The following is a 19,679-nucleotide window of genomic DNA, read 5'->3' on the forward strand; positions in this document are numbered from 1 at the left end:
TCAGAGCACTGACAGCCGTCTTCCTGCCAACTATCACTGCATTGGGTCAACAATTCTCCCCAAGAAATAAGTGACAATAGCTTGAAACATATCAGATCAAAGTCAGCTGCGCTGCATGAGAAACAAGCAAAATGACATCACCCACTGGTAGAAGACTTGTTAATTTGAAGACCTGTCAGATATTGTTTGCAGTATTCTGCACAGACTGTAAGACTTGACGAGACAAATCTTGTAATCTCAAAAATCTTTTGTGTTGAAGACAATCCACTCACTGAATTTGACAGTGGAAATATGACTTGGAATTCACAACACACACAAACCTCTGCTGCACTGCTCATGCTGTCCAGGCCTTCGCTGGCTCGCACCAACAGCAAGTAGCGATGCTGGTCAGCCTCATAGTCAATAGGACGGGTCAGGCTGATTTCACCCGTCTCTGCTGAGATGGAGAACAAACTGCTGGGATTGATGAGAAGGCTGTAGCTGATTGGTTTCTTCTGGAAGGACACAGCAGGTGTGACCAGGAAGCTGGGGAGACACGGAGGAAAAGTACAGCATTGATTGAATTTGTAGCAGTGGGTGGGGTTGAGGAGAGCAGAAAATATATATATGCATGGTTTAATATATGTCTTCATAACCTTGTTGTATGTTAGAGTGGTGTAGAGAAGAATTCTGGAAAGCAGACAAGCTCTTTACAGAAGAACCTGTGAGGCTTTCATTTCTGGTTTCCACTCTGCTTTGCAAACAATAACATTTTGGATATGTAAATGGTAAATAGACTGTATTTATATAGCGCTTTTCTAGTTTGACGACCACTCAAAGCACTTTTACAACACGTCTGCAGTCACCCATTCTCCCGAATGACAGCTAAACCACCAGCTCATTACAAGTGTTATCCATTCTCACACACACACACACACACACACACACACACACACACACACACACCGATGGCGCAGCAATGGGAGCAATCTGGGGTTCAGTATCTAGCCCATACTTCAACATGAAGACTGCCAAGGCCAGGGATCGAACCTCCAAGCTTCTAATAAGTGGATGACCGCTCCACCTCCTGAGTCACAGCCACCCCAAGATATGTGTCTTTGCAAAAATATATACCATTAAAAAGCCAACTAATGCTGATTCTTTCCACATTTATTAAAAGAATTACTTTTAAATGTGACTGTCGTTAAATTGATAGTGGGGCTCCTCCTGCAGTAGGAGGTTGACAGACTGGAGCAGAGAGTGAATGAAACCGGCACCAGACCAGCTCTCCAGCACCGAGGCCTCCCTCGAGACAGGTGGGCTGTCCCGAAGGATGCACCAGCAGGTGCCGGTCCCGCTCTCTCTGCTTCCTGACATCACACCAGTTGACTGCTTCACTGAATGAGAAGACAGTGAGGTGCAGGTGGAGAATCTGATGGAGAATTGACTGCAAGGTGCAGCACAAGCATGAATTCAGTGCACTACTGAAAACACTACAACATTTGGAGGATAAATGCACCACCCAAACATTGCTGTTAATGCTGTTAAACTAGTGGTGTACTTATCACTGTGCAAACTATTTACAGTTGAAATGACAAATAAATGATGGCAGCAAAGCACAAATGTTGCATATTCACATCACCTGCAGTGTATAGCTAAACACACATCCTGCATTATTAATTGTGTTTGCTGTGTTGCAAACAAGCTGTTGCATTCCATGACTGAGAGACGGCCTAGCTGGAAGTTGGATTTAGTACCACTTCCGGACAATGGTTACACGTTAAGCTTACAGGCCGTTAAGATCCCGTGGTGGAAAAGGCCTTAAAGTACAGCCAAGCGGCTGATTACAGACGAGCAAAAGAGATGTAGTCTTGTATTATGTAGAATATATTGGACCTCAGTAGATTAGAATGGGGTAGACTCAGTTAATGAGTAAAACATAGTTAAGCAGTGCAGAGACGATCTGAGTTGAATAAATTTGTGTACGACAGCATGAACTGGAATAAAAAACTGCAGTGAGAGGTCAAACAGAATGAAGTCTGGACTACTGAGTTTAAATTAGTGTCACTGTATTCAAAACATTTTCCAAATCCAATAACTCCATCATGATGTGGCAAATGTATGCAACATTATATCTTAAATTAAACTTGTGTTTATTGCAACTGTTCCACCGCTGTGCACTGTCTTCACACATCTACAGTGAAAAACTTCTTTGACTACTCTTCTAATTTTCAGTTTCTAGATTTTAGGAATGTGTTCGGGTTAGAAGAAAACAGAAAAATCATAAAATAATGATGAACTATGATCTTGTTGCAGTTCATTAATCAATAAAAGAGCTATCCCTATGAACTCAAGGAGCAACTCAAAGTCGAGTAGAGCGAGAGGAGCACATAAGAAGGTTCTGGATCGACGTAGTAAGAGCAAAGTGAAGCGAAGATTAGAGAAGAGCACAGGACAGTGATGTCAAGTACAATTCTGCACAGTGTCCACCAAAGTAACACAGAGCACAGTAAGCGCGGTGGGAGTACAAAGACTTGCTATCAAACTCTTACACATCTTTTCTGATGAAAATAATGTAAACAACAGAGTGGAATATCCACTTTATGGGTTTGCCAAATGTGTCAGTCAAAAAAAAGAAGCCGGAGGGAGAAATGAGACCATTCCAAGGACACTAGTCATAACTGTACCACTTTAGTAAGACCTGAGGCTGTGTGTGTGTGTGTGTGTGTGTGTGTGTTATATATATATATATATATATATGAATACTTCAAGGCAGTACTTTTACTTAAATGCTGTATATCAGACCTGCTCAATGCTAAATGTGTCATGCTTCTATTTAGCAGATTTTAAAGCATGAGATGTGTAAGCACAGCCAGAGAAAGACATAAATATCCGTGCACGTCAAATGTCTATGATGAATTCGTCTTTTCAAACACATATGCAATGTAAAACTAGTGTTCATCTGAATAAATATCAGTCATGTCTGCGGTAGAAAGAGAACGTCTGTATGTGTGCACAAATGTGTGAATACATGAAGGCTATAACTCCCTTTCCTTGAATATTCCTTGAATTAATCAATTTTGTATTACAAGCGCAACATATATTCTTTTCTACGTCTGCGTGTGGGTATGTAAACTCACGGTTGTCCTTCAGGGGTGTTTTCTGGTATGGCAATGGTGAAAGAAGCGTTGGAGAACTGTGGCGGCCGGGCTCCAGCAACCACTGAGACGACCGCAGGGGCGCTGCGGCTGCCCAGCCGGTCGGCAGCCACCACAGTGAGCAGGTACTCCCTGTCCTGCTGCAGGGGAAGGCCTGTAGTTCGTACCTGGCCGCTCTTCCTGTCCACTTCAAAACGACCATCACCACCTGCAGAGAAAGGCAATACCTTTGCTAAGTGGAACAACACTTTCCACAGAAAGGACATAATCTGCATGAGTCTTAATGCATCGTTGCTTATAAGTACAATTATTGGATTTGCCGTACAAGATGCAAGAGAGCAATAGATCAAAGGCAACATATGTAAATAAAAACAATGCAAAGAAAACAGCAGAACATTAAAGATATTAACAGTGACTAAACGCAGGTTCAGAATAACCTTCTATATGTAACAGATAACCTGTTAAGCTCATTGGCGAGGCAAAACATACTTTAAGAAGTCATTTAAAGGAAGCATTGAGGAGACTGAAAGGTAAGAGGTCATGTTTTTCTACACAGCTGTAGCTCTATTAGCAGAATTATAATAAGAGTGACTCTCACTAAAATAATGAGCAGATAAACTGCAGAGAGTTGCAAAGCATTATGCCATTAGCAGTTTATCTGTGTTTATTTTGATCCTTTTCTTGCGGACTTCTTTCTGTGGGTTCATGTTGAGAAGGCTTGCAGCATAAAGGGGAAGAGACACATAACAACCCCTGGACACACAAGAGCCTCCCTAGGTCACAGCTCAGAGTGAACCAGTGCAAAGGGCCGCAAGGCAAGACACTGTGTAAATACTGCTGCCTTCAAGAGCTGTCAAAAACTATTGTAAATGCATGCTGAACATGCGCCAATAACGTGATACATATGACTGGACAGTCAGTTTTGGGTTGTGAAATGCAAAGAGCAGAGAGACTGGAAGTGGGATGTTACAATTCATGAGCTCTATGTAACATAACAGGGTACGATAAGGCTTTCATCCAAACTATGGTACACTGCATTTTCTAAAGTCATCGTTTCTGACTTTGGTTGTGAAGCAGCCTAAGTAAGGATAACTCCTGTGACACAAACCTGCATTCACAAAATAATTAAACTGACAAACAACTGAAAAGTTTCATCCAGAAACTAATATCAATGGGGGTTTTTTGTTTGTTTTTGTTTTGTTTTGGGTTTTTTTTTTTTTTTTTTTTTTTTTTGTAATTTCTAATGTCAATTCATTCTCTGTTGCACCCATGGGGAAAATTGGACGATCGTCTGTGTATAGGCAGTGGTTTCACAGATTCCACAATGGGCAGACAAAATCATTACATGGCAGACAATAAGAAAAGCAATTATTTTGCGTAAGGGAAAAATGAATTATATTACAGTGGAAAATAAATATGTCTGTGAGTGTGAGAAGTACTTACTGGTTCAGTAGAGGCTCATATTTCAAAGAGCAATAGAAACAGATGTGATTCTGCATCATGGAGAACATTTAGTGTTGATCATGATGTGTACATTGCCACTGTATCATACACCACAATGATGAAACACTCATCTGAAACAGGAAAGCTACTGATGCCATTCAGATTCATTCTGAAATGAAAACATCTAGAGTAAATGTCAATGTTCTGTGGCTTTATACAGTATATAAATCAGTGTACTTCACTCTGGTTAATTCCCCTTTTCCAAATGTTAATGATCGAACATGCAGGAGAAAAGAAGAAAAAATAACCTACCATCAGACAGAAAGTACTCCACTTCGCCGTTGTTGCCTTCATCCCCATCCTGTGCATGGAGTTTGTAAACCAGCGAGCCTGCGGGGGCATCAGGGGACACCACGGCGAGGTATGGAGCAGGAACCATACTCCATTCTGGGACATTGTCATTTACATCCGTCACAGTCAACTCCACTCTGACAAAGTACCACTCTGGACCTGAAAAGGAATGAAAAGGACAAGGTGGTAGTTCAGAGAGGGTCAGTCATGGTGACCAAATATGAGGCTGATATCATGTTTGATATAGTTGTCCAACAAGAATTTGAAGTTAAGATATTTTTTTGTTTGTTTCAGTTAATAACCTTAAACTTAAAGCTGCAGTAGGTAAGATGGAGAAGAGAACAGACTTAGCCTGAAAATTTGAACCAACACAAGTTCCACGTCACTCCCCCTCCCTCTCCACTGCACTCATGTCCTGCCTCCAAGCCCCTCCTCCCTGCAGCATCTGCGCGGCTGCCGTGGCAACCAGTGACGTTAGCCTTAGCATCGGAAACAAGCTAACTCTGCCCAGCTGTTACATCACAGTCGCTAACATACTGTACGGGCTGCGGAGTGTCACTGTAACAATCACCATATTAGCTTTCTGGTTATTTGTTGTCTTAGCCGTACATGCTGTTGTTGTCAGCGGCGGTTTAGGCAGTTTCTCCTTTGCGGGTGGCTGTTGCTCCGCCATCGCTTTCACTAACCTCCTGACGCCGCTCACAGAGCTGTTTGACTGAGCGGCAGCTGGCAGCATGAGCGGAGGGAGGGGGCGGTTCGCAGCGTGTGTGAGTAGTGATTGACAGATGTCAGACACTCCCGCAGACGCTCCTCTAGCTCTGATTGGTTGTTTTGTGTCGGGCGCAGTGGATTCTTGCAAATGGCAGTAGGAGCAGTAGGTGGGACCAATGGAGCCGGTTTTTTTTTTTCCCCACAGATTACATGTTTCATGTACTGCTGTCTGGGCATAGGACAGTTTTAGCAAATATGACCAAAAATTACTTTTATACAAGTTACCTACTGCAGCTTTAAGGAACACACCATTGTAAAACATGTAGTATTGGTCAAGAAAAAAAACAATTTTACGCTTTTGCTGAAAAGCTTGCAAATTTACAAGCACAAAGCTGCATGTACAGTTATTTCATCATCAGAAAATATGGTTGTGAAATTGGGAAGAGCCTGTGGAGACAACAGATGTTTCCACATCGCTCTGGTAGCAGCTATATTAGCCACATTCAGTAACGAAGAAGACAACAACGACAACAAAAAAGCCACGGGCTGTCTGTTTCTTTTGGTTTATCTTCGAAGAACGTTTCAGGCACCCTTGTCAAACACACACTGAATGGCTTGGTGACAGATTTAAACATAAAGTGAAGGAGGCTGTGCTTGCTCCGTTCATGTTCACTCCAGATGTCAAAGCCTTCATTGCGTTCTTTTTTGTCTTTGAGAGTTGTTTGTCGCAGTATAAGGCACCACTCTGTTCTTTTCTGTCAGCCCAACAACTCTTCCAGCAGAGTAAACCATGTGACGTTCAGCCAGCAATAGCCTTGTGTTTTACTCCAACCGGCTGTGCTGCCCAGGGAAACAGGCAGATCATTTCAGCAGCCGGTGCAGACTAGCTGGTTAAAGTAGCACTGCTGCCAGCTCCGAAATAAATAAGAAATGTAAACAAACCCAGTGGAAGAACAGGAAGAGAGCAATGTACACAGGTCTAAAACCTACGGCATCAGCTATTTGTTAGATAGGCAGACAACACACACAAAAAATAAATAAATAAAATAAATAAAAAATATTAGAATAATATGACAACCAGACAGCCTTTGTTACTTCACAGAACACTTGATGTCACTAAAAGCTGAAACACTTAGTCAACAAATAAATCAGTCAATCAACAGAAAATTAGCCACTATTTTGATAATCAGTAAGTATCTTAGAAAAAAAAAAAAAAAAAAAAATAGATTATTCTTATATAGAGCTTCTCAGGGTACTGAAAGACGCTTCACAAAAACATATCAAAACAATGAAATAACAAGGAGAAAAAAAATAGAGCATGAGTAGCTGAGACCTACACAGGTGGAAAGGAGTGCTGAACAGGTGAGTCTTAAGTGATTTTTTGAAAAGCTTTGTTAGTGGTTGTTATTTTCAGCAAACATTCTAGAGTACCTGATGTGAGTATTTTCTGACTGTCATGAAGTACAGTGGATCAGAAATTTTAATTGAATTTAACATTTTTCACTATTTTGAAACATTTCATGGACTAAACCTGTAATTAATTAACAGAAAATAACTGACTGATGAATCTTCAGTGAGAGCGATCATTGGTTACAGTCTCGTCTGCTACACAAAGCACAGCAGTGGTGCACTTTACGTCACATATTAGTAATGATAATGGAAAACAGCCCTTACAATTCTGGTGGATAATCCAGGTTTTGTGCAATAAATTAATATTAAGTATAGCAAAACAGGTGTTTACACATATGCAAATAAAACCACAGCATGAATCTCCCATTTTTGCAATGCAAATTATTTGCTAAGATTTGTTTGCCCCCCACTGGGTACACTGGGTTCTATTCTGCTGTGGTCTCCCTTCATTTCTTTCCTGGATGTGTCATGTGGACAATAAACAACAGAAACATGACCAAGAAGAAACTAAAAGAGGCCATCTCTGCATCTCAACTCGTAATTATAATCAGCGCTGCGCTATCTGCACTCATAGTAAACAGCAATCATATTCACACTGGCAAAACACACTAAGGTCTCACACAGACCTCATCAGTACAACACACTCAAACACACACACACAGAAAGAAGACCCTGCACAGCAGTGTTTGGTGGTTGCAGTAGGGGAGGAGAGGAGTAATTTCAAGGCTGGAGCCAGACGATTGCTCTCAGCTCTGTCAGTATTGGAACCTATTGGAAAAAAAAAAGGCTGATTCTTATTTGGAGTGCTTATTTAACAAAATGGTATCAATGTTACTGTTCTACACATATTTACAAATGGCTGAACAGCAAATCCAGATGATGAATTTTCTCTTTCCCTTTTATATTCTCTGTAATGCCAAATGCAAGTCATGAGATAAAAAAATGCCTTTGTGAATGTAACTGTCTGCTAAATGATGAAGGGTCTGAAAAGTCTTTTCAGAACGAGCGGGTGCAATCAAGCAATGCAGAGCACAGCAAGACAAATGAGTCGAGTTATTAGTTGTTCGCTGAGTGTTGCATGTAAAGGACTAAAAGTAAAATGCAGGGGCTCAGAAATGACCCTGCCGTTGTGATGGAAACAGCAGAAGAATGAAAAGAGGAAGATGGAAGAATTAAGAAGAGAAAGAAAAAGGAAAACAATGACCAAGCAATGGCATAAATCAATGGCATTAGAGAAGAGAGGGAGCGAGGGAATGAAATCAAAAGAAGACAGGAGACCGAAATTAGGCAGCCACATCTTACACTTGACTCTGGAGTTCAACCAATGTATTTGCTGATGATCTCTCACTCTGTCTCCCTCCCTCGCGCTGTCCCTGTGGTCGTAACAGATTCAGAATTAATTGGCAAAAGGACAATGCAGCTTTGGGGAAGAAGGGACGGCATTACCCAGATAATAAATCACTGGGCTAATATGGAGAGCACTATGCCAAATGCATCTTACATTTACACACACATGCAAGCACACACGCACCTTTCTCACTAATAACGATCATCAGTGGATTAGCGGCTAATGAAGGACCATAGGGAGATACAGCTTGGTGCTACTGCCATCGCTCACACTAATGCATCTCACTGGATCTAATGTTATGTTGCAATCCCTAGAAACAGTAGGATCTGCAAGTACTAATAATGCCACAGAAGGATTTTCTGTGCCCCCCAACCTCATTTTCTCCAATAGGTTGCAAGTCCAAGCATTCTGACATGTTCATTTTCTCACAGCACTATCTTGTTAGCTCGTTCTCAGAGCACATACAGTATGTGTACAGTCCTGAAAACCCAATGCACAGCCCAAGTGAAAAATGGATGATGTGTTTGCTGCTTTTTGTTCATGTTAATGGATTTTTTGCTGTGGTCAAGGTTAGAAAAAGTTTGTGAGCCTTCGCAGGAGTAAATTGCAACTTTTATCTGTCACGGCAGCCTTTGAAAGCTGATGAAAACTTCAAACATTTACATAGATCTTTTGAGAGCAGAAATGTTTTAATTTTCATCGCAGGAAACAGCAGAGGTGGAAATGTTACTAGTTATATGAGTGTTTGGTCTCGGTCTGTTGAAACAAGACTGAACAGGATACGTATCCATATTGTGCGTACACATCATTTGCACATCTGGCTCTGCGCAAAGCTTGTTGTGTCATACTCAAGAAGACTCGAGGCTGCATTTGCTGTCAAAGATGCTTCAACTAAATGCTGAGTTAAGGGTGTGAGTATCTAAGCATTTGCAAAAACTTTCAAAATCCTGGTTTTGCTTCTGAATACTTCCTGAATGCACTGTACATGCAGTTTATCATTCTTCCATTATTGACTGCTGGTGTTTGCATAGAGCTGGGAGTAATGGGTAATGATAAGTAAAAGTAATGGGAGAGAATTATCAACATTAGACATGTGATGTTATCTCATAAATGATTCTCATACCGTTAAGGAGGGGGAAAAGTACCACAATTTCCATTTTTCTACTCAGCATCCAATCTGAATGTGCTAACCTTCTGGCACGGTTGTCTGCCTGCAGAACACAATCATGAGAACAGACCTTCATGGGTTCAGATTGAACTGGCTACATGCGGCTGCACTTCTCTCCCTGAAATACTTAATAATCCAGTTAGGGCAGAGATTCCAACCTATATGAATAATCCAATCATACTTGTCTCCGTAAAAATATGGAAACAAATCCAATCGTTTCTTACCTTGCTTAATGTATACATAGACAGTCAGCCACAATCATGCCTTATGGGACCCAGGGTTTTCCCTCTGGAACAACTGTCATAACAATAGATTTAAGAGGGAAACCCTGTGTCCTTCCAACAGTCCCATGGTCTACCTGTCACAGTATATTCACATTATGTTTACACGTAGCCGGCTATTTTCATAAACAGACAATTTATCCTCTCCGTTTTCAAAAATAACAGCGCGCACACATGTCCGTTTTCTCCTACCAGACAGCAGTTTGCACAGGTCAGACCCACGACGCAGGCTGGCTCTTCGTGTTGGGGGGGGGGGGTCTTGCAAAATTGCTGACCTCCGAACACTCATTGGTCTCTGCTCCTTGATATAATAGAGCAGCTGTATTTGCAAATGCAAACATAAGAAAAGGGTATCCACCAACATAAATGCGACTGCTACTCTGAATGCATCTATGATCACCATGGATAAATGAAAATGTAAACATAGACCGCACTTTTGGTGCAGGTGCAAGTTCTTGCGTAATGTGACATTGGCTACCTAAAACACAGTTTTTCTCTGTTTACACACAAAGTGCAAGTGAAGTTTTCCAAAATCGCCACTCTGGCCGGAGTTTTTAGGATGCATTGTTTTCAGAGGTTAATTCTCCATTCGTGTGCAAATGAACGGCACCAACGAAAGGAAATGTCTCTGCTTTTCAAAATAACTGTGTATGTGTAAACGGGGCTTCAGTCTCTTACCTGTTGCTATTGTCTTCATCTGCTCACCTGTGCCATCAGCAGTTTTCCACACACACGCCTACCTGCCTGCTCACCTGATCACACAGCTGAGGCTCATAGCAATCAGTGCAGTATTTAAGCTGCTCTGCCACACTCACTCTTTGCCAGAGTGTCCATTGTTTCCATGCACGACTCTCCAGCAATTTCCTATGGATTTATCTCCCATTGCCAAACCTGTTCCATAGTAAATATCTTAGCCTTTTGTCCTTCACCACCAGTCTTGCCTTTCACTTCCTGGATTTTGGTTTGCCTGCGACTGTTTGGTGTTTGCTGCACCAAACATGTAAAGAGACTCTAAGACTTGATATTCAGCACTTCCTGAGTATTTGCCTGCCTGTGACTGCTTGGTGTTTGATTCACTGTGCATCACTAGAGGCTCTGTATTGTTGCTTCTTATCTGGACATGCCAAGTCTGAGATTAAACTTGATATAAGCAATATCCGTGTTGTGGTGGTTTTGCACTTGGGTCCAACCCCCCCCCCCCATCACATTACCATCACATTTATATACTGCACGTACCTCCAGATTAGGAATTCTATTAGGACTCAAACCACACTATGAACACATGCTCAAACACAACAAACTGGTCAGCATCATAATCATGTACCCGACACTAAGGAATCGGTCTCTGTCTTGTAGTGTAGCAGTGTCTAGTGACAAACTGAAAAATGATCAGGAGCAAGCAGTCCATACCGAGATCTCTGAAGAAGTATGGGAGGCAATTGTTATTACTCCATCATTCAAAGCCCAGGCTTCATGCCATATGTCCCAACACCTCTCTGTTATGTGATTAGTGTAAACAAAAGACATTTAACCATCAGTTCTTGTCTTCGCCAAAGTTAAATTCCTTTTGCACTATTATAATTCACTGCATGTTCAGGGCCTTTAATAAAACTATTGCAGCAGATCTTCTACTTGCTATCTTACGATCAATGGTAGTTAATCCTTCCAATAATAAATATGAGGGGCCCGCCATCTCTCTCTGTACACTCTTGGCCAAATGCCTTATCCTACAACAGTGGAATTCCGAGGCTGGCCCTCTGTTCCAGCAGTTGCTCAGGGATCTGGCTAATGTGTTTCATACGTAGACACTTTGCTACAAGTTTACTGACAGAGATAATATCTTCCTGAAAACATGGTAACCTCTGTTAGAAAGGTGGAGCAGGCAGACAAACTGTGATAAGGCTCATGCTTAGAGTGACACCTCATGCACTTGAAAATATAACATACATTTTGAAAATACATTTTACAATATGTTGGCTGTAAACATTTCTGTCATCCCATTACTGGTGTCTTTACCTACCTCCCCATTTTTTCCTATGAATTGTATTCATTGTCTTTGAAAACAATGCAATTTTAATGTTTACATTCTAATGGACTTCCAAGGGAATGGGCTAGAGGTGGGCAGAGATGGTTGTTCAAGAAAAGAAAAAATGAAGGAAAAATATTGCTTTGATTGTACGTTCTATGACTCACATCTGTCCTTCAAAAAAAAAAAAAGGTGAGAGAAGATGAAGAAGGTGACTTGCTTTTTTTCTCTATATGTTGATATTTTTATACTAAGTGTAAGATTAGCATTGGAAGATTTTAATTAATCTTTTTATTATATTTTTGAAATAATATATCTGCATTAATTAAAGAAACAGCTTAAAGAGGATATGAGGAATAAATGAAGGTTAAAAAAAAACTTCTAATTGTATTCAAGGAATGAATATGTAGACCAGGGCTTCTCAAAGTCCAGACCTCAGTCCAGTTGCGGGCCAAACGCCAAATCAATCTGGACCCAGCCCATATCGTCAACTGACCGGCTCGCTGGTCACATCCAGTCTAACACATTCCCATCTGGCCTGCAGAGTATGAATAAACTAGAAAATGCATGCATCTAATGTTATTCAGTGGTGGAAGAAGTCCAGTCCGTCCTGAGAGTGATGGTTGATCAGCTTGCCAACCCCTGGCAATGAGCCATAGTTCACCTGCTGTACATGGTGTCATTTGGGTTCATTTTGTTGGTAAACTGCTGGAAGTATTTTCCTTCGCTTCCTGGGATCTAGATGAGGAGTAGTTCACCCATTCTACAGAAACGGATACCCGCAGAAAAGAGAGAGGCATCCCTTGGATTTATTTTCATTGGTAAACTGTTGTATTGAGTCCCAGAGGAGGAGTTTTTAGCTGAGATGAGGACACATTCATCGGTCATTGAACTGTGGGTTTTGTCTGGAGCACTTAGGTCTTTTCTGATTAAGTATCTAATTATCATTATGGATAGGAGGCAGTTCACACTGGTATTGACTCATAAAAATAACATTAATTTTGTAAGAAAGTGAAATTATTAAACAATAATATGCTAATTAGGCCTAACTAAATTCAAGTTTCAATTTTTAATTTCCAGCCCCTATAGAATTTCACATGATCCTGTTCCCAGATGAATGTGGCTTTAATGTGGCTTATACTGCACAGTTCTCATATGTTTTAGCCATCTTTACGAAATCTGAGGGATCTATGGTTTGACTTTTGCCTGATTTCCACAGTTTTCTCACTCTTAGCACTTATGATCTTCTGTTTATTCCTTGGATTATAATTGTTTTTGCCTCTTCGTGTATTTTGTTTTTGAAAAACTGTCTTGGTGGCTATTTTACAAATACTGGCATATACCATTCAGAAAGTTAGGAGAGACAAAACTCCGGCTTAGAAGCAGAAAACTGCTAACGTTTAGGAGCTGCTTATTCATGGAAGAACTGTACAATTCAAATATGAGGCAGCAACTGTTCAGTATTTGTCTGTAGCCTTCCTACTGCTCATCACATCTCGTCTTGGTTCCTGTATCCAATGGGAGAGTTTCAGATGTAGAACTTCTTTGTTTCCTTTCGTACTTGTATTACTGAACTGAATATCTTCAATTACCTCCTCCTGCCTCTACTTCTGCATTGCTGTAAATACAAAATACTATTCTGACATTAAAAACATGATTACCTGTATGTAATCTTAACCTTCATAGACCTTATAATGCAAGGAATGTTTCATTAAATGTTAATTTCAGGTCATACATTAAAAATGTATGGGAGAGAAAGAGGTGCAGTTCAGTAACTAACTGAAGCACCCAAACCAAAGAAACAACACCTCTGAAAAAAACAACTCTGGCAGCTGAAGTTTTGTAGATGCTGATAAACTGGTAAAATGCATTATTAAATATTACCTTTATGTCAAGCATGAATGAATATAGACATTTCTATGCAGTCACAAGTGAATTCCATGCTTCAGAAACACGAGATGCAACAGTTACAGTATATACAGCTTTTACTCAACACCTGCAGCTAATTCAGTAATGCTACTCACACAAGCACCTAAGCAGGGATGACCCGGGCTGATCCAGGCAGTTAATGATGCATTGGTACGGTATCTGCCATATAATTCAATGCCTTTTCCATTCTCGTTATGACGCTCAGCCGTCCAGCTACACATGTCTGCAGAAACCAAGCTAAGCAGACAGCACTAGATTAAGGACATATTAAGACTTCAGAAGAGGAGTATGCACAGAATGCTACACATAAACTTAATTTCAATTAGTCCCATTGTCTTTGAGAACAACTGCCAAATATGCTGTTTGTAGTTACTGCTTAATGACCCTTTTTTAAACAATCAAAAGTGCCACAGACATGATAACAACAAAAAAAGGCAGAAAGAGAGAGAGAAGCAGCTATGATGGAGTGATGGAGACAACTGGAAACAGACAAGACCACATCATACTGAGTATATGCTGTAGATATAGAACTATTAGTGATAAAGCCATCAAAAAGCTAACAAAAGAGATAGAGCACACAGTAAACAGCATGCTTGTTTTATACTTCAAAATCCTGTCCAATGTGTCATCACATTAAAATGCAAATGTATATTATCACAGTTGCAGGGTTGGACAATATGGCACCACCTTGATGCTACAGATATTCTGCTCTCCCTTCTCCTCTGGTTTTATTAGACAATTGTTTCCACTGCTAAAAATCAATCAGTGGACTGCGTCATGGCATTACTGGATTAAAAGACTTTTGGATCAGTGTTATGATGTATGTTGTAAGTGTAAGTATGATGTAAGTAAGCATGTTTATTAGGTGTTTATGATTTTATGATGATTAATCCTGATTTTCTTGTTATTATTTACAAAACTTATCTCAAATAAATTTGCCAAAAATGTACGCAATATATACTGCTATCACAGTATATAATTACACATAGATGATTTTAATAACGACTACCTCTGTATTGCCTACTTGTAAATACATTCAGAAATATCTGTGGAAATAGGAAAAAAATGGTATGGTAAATATTTGTTTCTTATATGTATACAAGTATATTTCGCAACACATATAAGGCAACATTTCACGGTGCAGTCTATTGCATTTGTAATATTAATCCATGAAAGCCTGCCCCCAGACGTTCTGGACTACGCCCCAGATATCCACTGACCCTAGAAACACCCTCGGGAAACACTCTGTTACTCTGTTCTCGCAGCCAGGTAGTGGAATGAATTCCAAGTTTAGACCAGGGGCCAGATATATAAACTTGTGAGTTCAAAACTAAAATTCTGCCTATGTATCAGGGTAAAAATGTTCATTTCTTTGTGTCAGATTTATAATGGTGCATGGATCTGTTTTATAAATCTCATACAATATTAGGGATGTCAGTAGTTAACCACAGAGAATGACTTTGACTTGTTAAGCATGTTGGTCTACAGGTTAATGTGCAAACACACGCACAGTGTGATGCAGTCTGGTCTCAGGCCATCAGCTGGTGTGTCAAATGATTGGGACCTATATGGTGCCAATCAGTGTGGTTGAAGGAGAGGGATTCCAAGGGCTAGTACCTCAAGCCTGAGTACACTATGCCATCAGGAGCTACTGTGACTATGCATTGAAAAATGTTTTGAGAAGAAAGATGAGCTAAAAGTCAAGCTAACCAGGGCAGACAAGCTACTTCTGACCACCGACTGCTGGACAGCTCTCACAAACCAAAGCTACGTCACAACTACCTTCATCACAATCATTAATGCTGACTGGGAATATTGCGAGGTTCCGCATATTCAACTACTCACTCTAACTACATCAACAGAATCCTAGTTTTACTGCATTATTGTTTTCTAATTCATTTGCTGAGCTGTGCTCTGTTGCAAATTGCCTTAATGTTACATTACTGATGTTTTCTTGTTGGTCCTTGATTGTTTATGTATATTTTATTATCAACTGTGTTGATGTTTTATTACTGATGAGTTGTTGCTTAGTGTATAATTGCATTGCTGATCTTCCATGATGTAAGGTGATCTTCAGTGCAATGAAATGTGTAATTATGATTATGATTATTATTAAGTCTTTCTGATGAAAACAATTACCGCGTTAATAATTATTCGCTCCCCAATGCTGTTTTCCCACACTGCTTCTCAGGTGTCCGTCTTCTCTCTCAGTCCTCTTTATCTCAACCAAAGCAGAGTTGTTGGTGATTTACGGAACAGTGAAAGATGAACCAGGAAGATTTTGGTGAGATTCATTTAGTTTCTGTCAAGTTTGAATGAAGTGTGTTTTACGGTGATAAAATGACTATTTCTGTAAATGCAGTCTGGTGGCTTTGTGGCAAGTGATTGAACAGCTGTTTCTGGTTAAATATACAAAGCAGTGCTCTTAGTTAAATCACTCCCACTTAATACTGGACCAACTTCAAAAAATGTCTCCATTCGTCACTTGAACACAAAAACAAGGGGAAATGGTGTCTATGAACACAGATCATAAGAAGAATTTGGAAAATTGAAATCTTCCAGGAACTGACTCACTTCAAAATTAACTAGTTAGTTACTTGTTAATGACTGTTGAGCTGTTGATAGCAAAATTAACCAAATCTGACATCCCTAGTCAATAGGAAATTGTGTGCAAGTTTGATGATTTTCAGTTAACTCTTAAATCAAATTCTTTCACTTAACAACATCTGTTGGCTCCACCAGCCTTCAAACATGGTGATAAAACAAACAATGAAGACAATGTGCAATTTCACAAAGTGTCTGTGTTGCACTTTAAAGGTCTGCAAACATATGCACATCCGCCCTTATGCAAAACCATTTACTTATATTATTTATAGCAGCTGTAGTGCCATTAATTCATCACACTGCAAACCATCAGTAGTGATGACATCTCCACCATCAGCAACATCAAGAGTAACTCAATAAGAAGTCATTGATATTAGGTGAAATGCTACACTATAAAATAACAAAATTAACATCATGTAAACATAAGAAAATCAAAGATATTAAGTGTTAAAACTACTAAAACAACGAAGTGTTTTCTTTGCAGTCTACATATCTACCTATAAAGGGCTAGAGTGGCTCACAACCTAGAAGAACAACATTACATTAGATTCTCTCTCTGGCTTTCATGTCCATGTCACCTGTATCAAACTCAATCAACCAAACTGTGTGTATGGTCAGAACTATGCATGTTCCCTGTCACCACACGCTTTTAAAAATACCAGTTTATGTTGGAAATGTTAAGTGTATGATTCTGTAATCGTCTGGTACTGACAGTGCTAAATCCATCCCCATCTTTCAACATAAACAAGACCCAATTTGTCAAACACCATCTGGCCTATGCCTCTTTCGCCTTCACTTTTGCCAACTGTTGTTTAGCCTGAATAGTGAACTGCTGGTTAAAATCGTTATTCTACCAAAAATAACTTTTTGCAGATGTGCATAGAGTGCCTGGTCTACTTTAGCTGACACGTAGCACTTTGTTGTGTTTGAACTCAGGTCTTTTCTGCTGAAAGAGTTAAAGCTTTGTTTACTCTATGCAGTACATTATGAGCTTAAGGTCAGATGCTGGGAAGATCTGATGCTGCCAAATGTCTACACTCACCAACACTCGTGGCAAGCAGAAATGCTTTATAGGTCATTCTGGGTAAGAGCAGCTGCCAAATACCATACATGTGCAAGTAGTATCTGTCTGAGAGTCAGAGAGGCGTGTAGATGTAAATAGGTGTCTGTATGTGTATCATTTCTGTGCATCACTAGGTTCACTTCATTAGCATGTTAAATTGTTTTGCAGCAGGGTGCATTTTGAAGCCGATTGTAAAAATTATATCAGTTAACTGGAAAGTCAATTTTCAGCACATCAGCAACATATCAAAGCCAATCATGGAAACATCAGCAAATTGTGTTAGGATCCGTCTGCCTGAACCTGTCTGCTCCCAGTGTTCTCTGTTCCCCTTTTCCCTAGTGTTATGTGTCTGTTCATCTGTTGCCCTGTCCCCGGAAGACCCTGGTCCCACATTGCGGTGGATTTTGTTACTGGTTTGCCCCCATCCAACGGTAACACTGTTATACTCACCATCGTGGTCTGTTTCTCTAAAGCTGCTCACCTCATTCCCCTCCACAAGCTTCCATTCGCTTTGGAGACCACTGAACTGCCCACATTACATGTCATTCACCTTCATGGCATCCCTGTTGACATTGTCTCTGACCGTGGTCCCCAGTTTGTTTCTCAGGTGTGGAAGGCTTTTGCCAAGGCCTTGGGGGCCATGGTCAGCTTAACTTCTGGTTATCATCCCCAGTCCAACGGCCAGACTGAGAGAACCAACCAGGATCTGGAGTCTGCTCTACGGTGTCTCATCATGGAGAATCCAACTAGTTGGACACTCTCCTCCCCTGGACAGAGTATTCCCTCAACTCTCTCACCTTCTCCACCAGCGGCCTCTCCCCCTTTGAGGTCTCCCTTGGGTGTCAACCCCCCCGTTCCCAGCGCAGGAGCAGGAGATCGCCGTGCCAGCCATCATTGACCACGTCACCAAGACTAGGAAGGTGTGGAAGGAGGCCAAGGTGGTGCACCCAGGGGGTCAAGTGACGATCGGCAGATCGACACCGGAAACCAGCCACTCCCTATCAGCCAGGTAAGCCCGTTTGGTTATCGACCAAAAATATTCCGTTATGAACTGATTCTTGCGAGCTTTCCCCTAGATATATTGGCCCGTTTTCGGTGGATAAGATCATCAATCCCCAGGCTGTTACCCTCAAGCTTCCGGCCTCCATGAGGATCCACCCCACCTTCCATGTCTCTCAGCTCAAACCAGTATCCACCAGCGCTCCTTGCCCTCTGTCCAAGCCCCCTCCACGCCCCCAGCTCATCGACGAGGGACCCATGCACATGGTTCAACGATTGGTGTATGCCAGGAGACAAGGCAGGGGTTGGCAATACTTGGTGGATTGGGAGGGGTATGGTCCGGAGGAGCACTTATGGGTGCCCTGCTCCTTTACCTTGGATCCCTCCCTCATCGACGAGTTCCATAGCAACCACCCTGATAAGAGCTGCTAGGATGCCAGGAGGCTTCCGTAGAGGGGAGGGTACTGTTAGGATCCGCTAACCTGTCAGCTCCGAGTGTTCTCTGTTCCCCTTTTCCCTAGTGTTATGTGTCTGTTTGTCTGTTCCCCTGTCTGTCTCAGCTGGATTTTTTCCCTGCACCCAGCTAGCCATGCTTCTCCAGCAGCGCACCTGGAGCGCATGAGCCTAATGAGAGGTCTAGTATATAAGGATAACGCTGAGCTTGGTTTGGATTATCCTGATCTCTCCCAAGAGTTTTCTAGAGCCCATGCCCTTGTGAGTACTTCCAGTCTTTACCAGTTGCTGTATTGTTATTCTACCAAAAATAACTTTTTGCAGATGTGCATAGAGTGCCTGGTCTACTTTAGCTGACACGTAGCACTTTGTCGTGTTTGAACTCAGGTCTTTTCTGCTGAAAGAGTTAAAGCTTTGTTCACTCTATGCAGTACATTATGAGCTTAAGGTCAGATGCTGGGAAGATCTGATGCTGCCAAATGTCTACACTCACCAACACTCGTGGCAAGCAGAAATGCTTTATAGGTCATTCTGGGTAAGAGCAGCTGCCAAATACCATACATGTGCAAGTAGTATCTGTCTGAGAGTCAGAGAGGCGTGTAGATGTAAATAGGTGTCTGTATGTGTATCATTTCTGTGCATCACTAGGTTCACTTCATGCCCTTGTGAGTACTTCCAGTCTTTACCAGTTGCTGTATAGTTATGCATACTTTCTAGTGGCTGTTTTTCCTTCTGCCCTCACGTGTGCTTTTGTCT

At 41.2% G+C, this 19,679-nt stretch overlaps 1 protein-coding gene across 1 annotated transcript in view; it reads right to left on the minus strand.

Annotated features, from left to right (window-relative positions):
* Window positions 1-19,679, minus strand: part of LOC143323213 (neural-cadherin) — a 305,557-nt gene that overhangs the window by 214,366 nt on the left and 71,512 nt on the right. The window contains exons 2-4 of the mRNA XM_076734978.1: window positions 4,893-5,090; window positions 3,120-3,345; window positions 321-525 (exon numbers count right to left, since the gene is read on the minus strand). Coding sequence (XP_076591093.1) covers window positions 321-525; window positions 3,120-3,345; window positions 4,893-5,090 — 629 coding nt within the window. The remainder of the gene's footprint in view (window positions 1-320; window positions 526-3,119; window positions 3,346-4,892; window positions 5,091-19,679) is intronic.

Source organism: Chaetodon auriga, chromosome 1 (genome assembly GCF_051107435.1).
Source record: "Chaetodon auriga isolate fChaAug3 chromosome 1, fChaAug3.hap1, whole genome shotgun sequence".
In the NCBI taxonomy this organism is placed as follows: Eukaryota; Metazoa; Chordata; class Actinopteri; order Chaetodontiformes; family Chaetodontidae; genus Chaetodon; species Chaetodon auriga.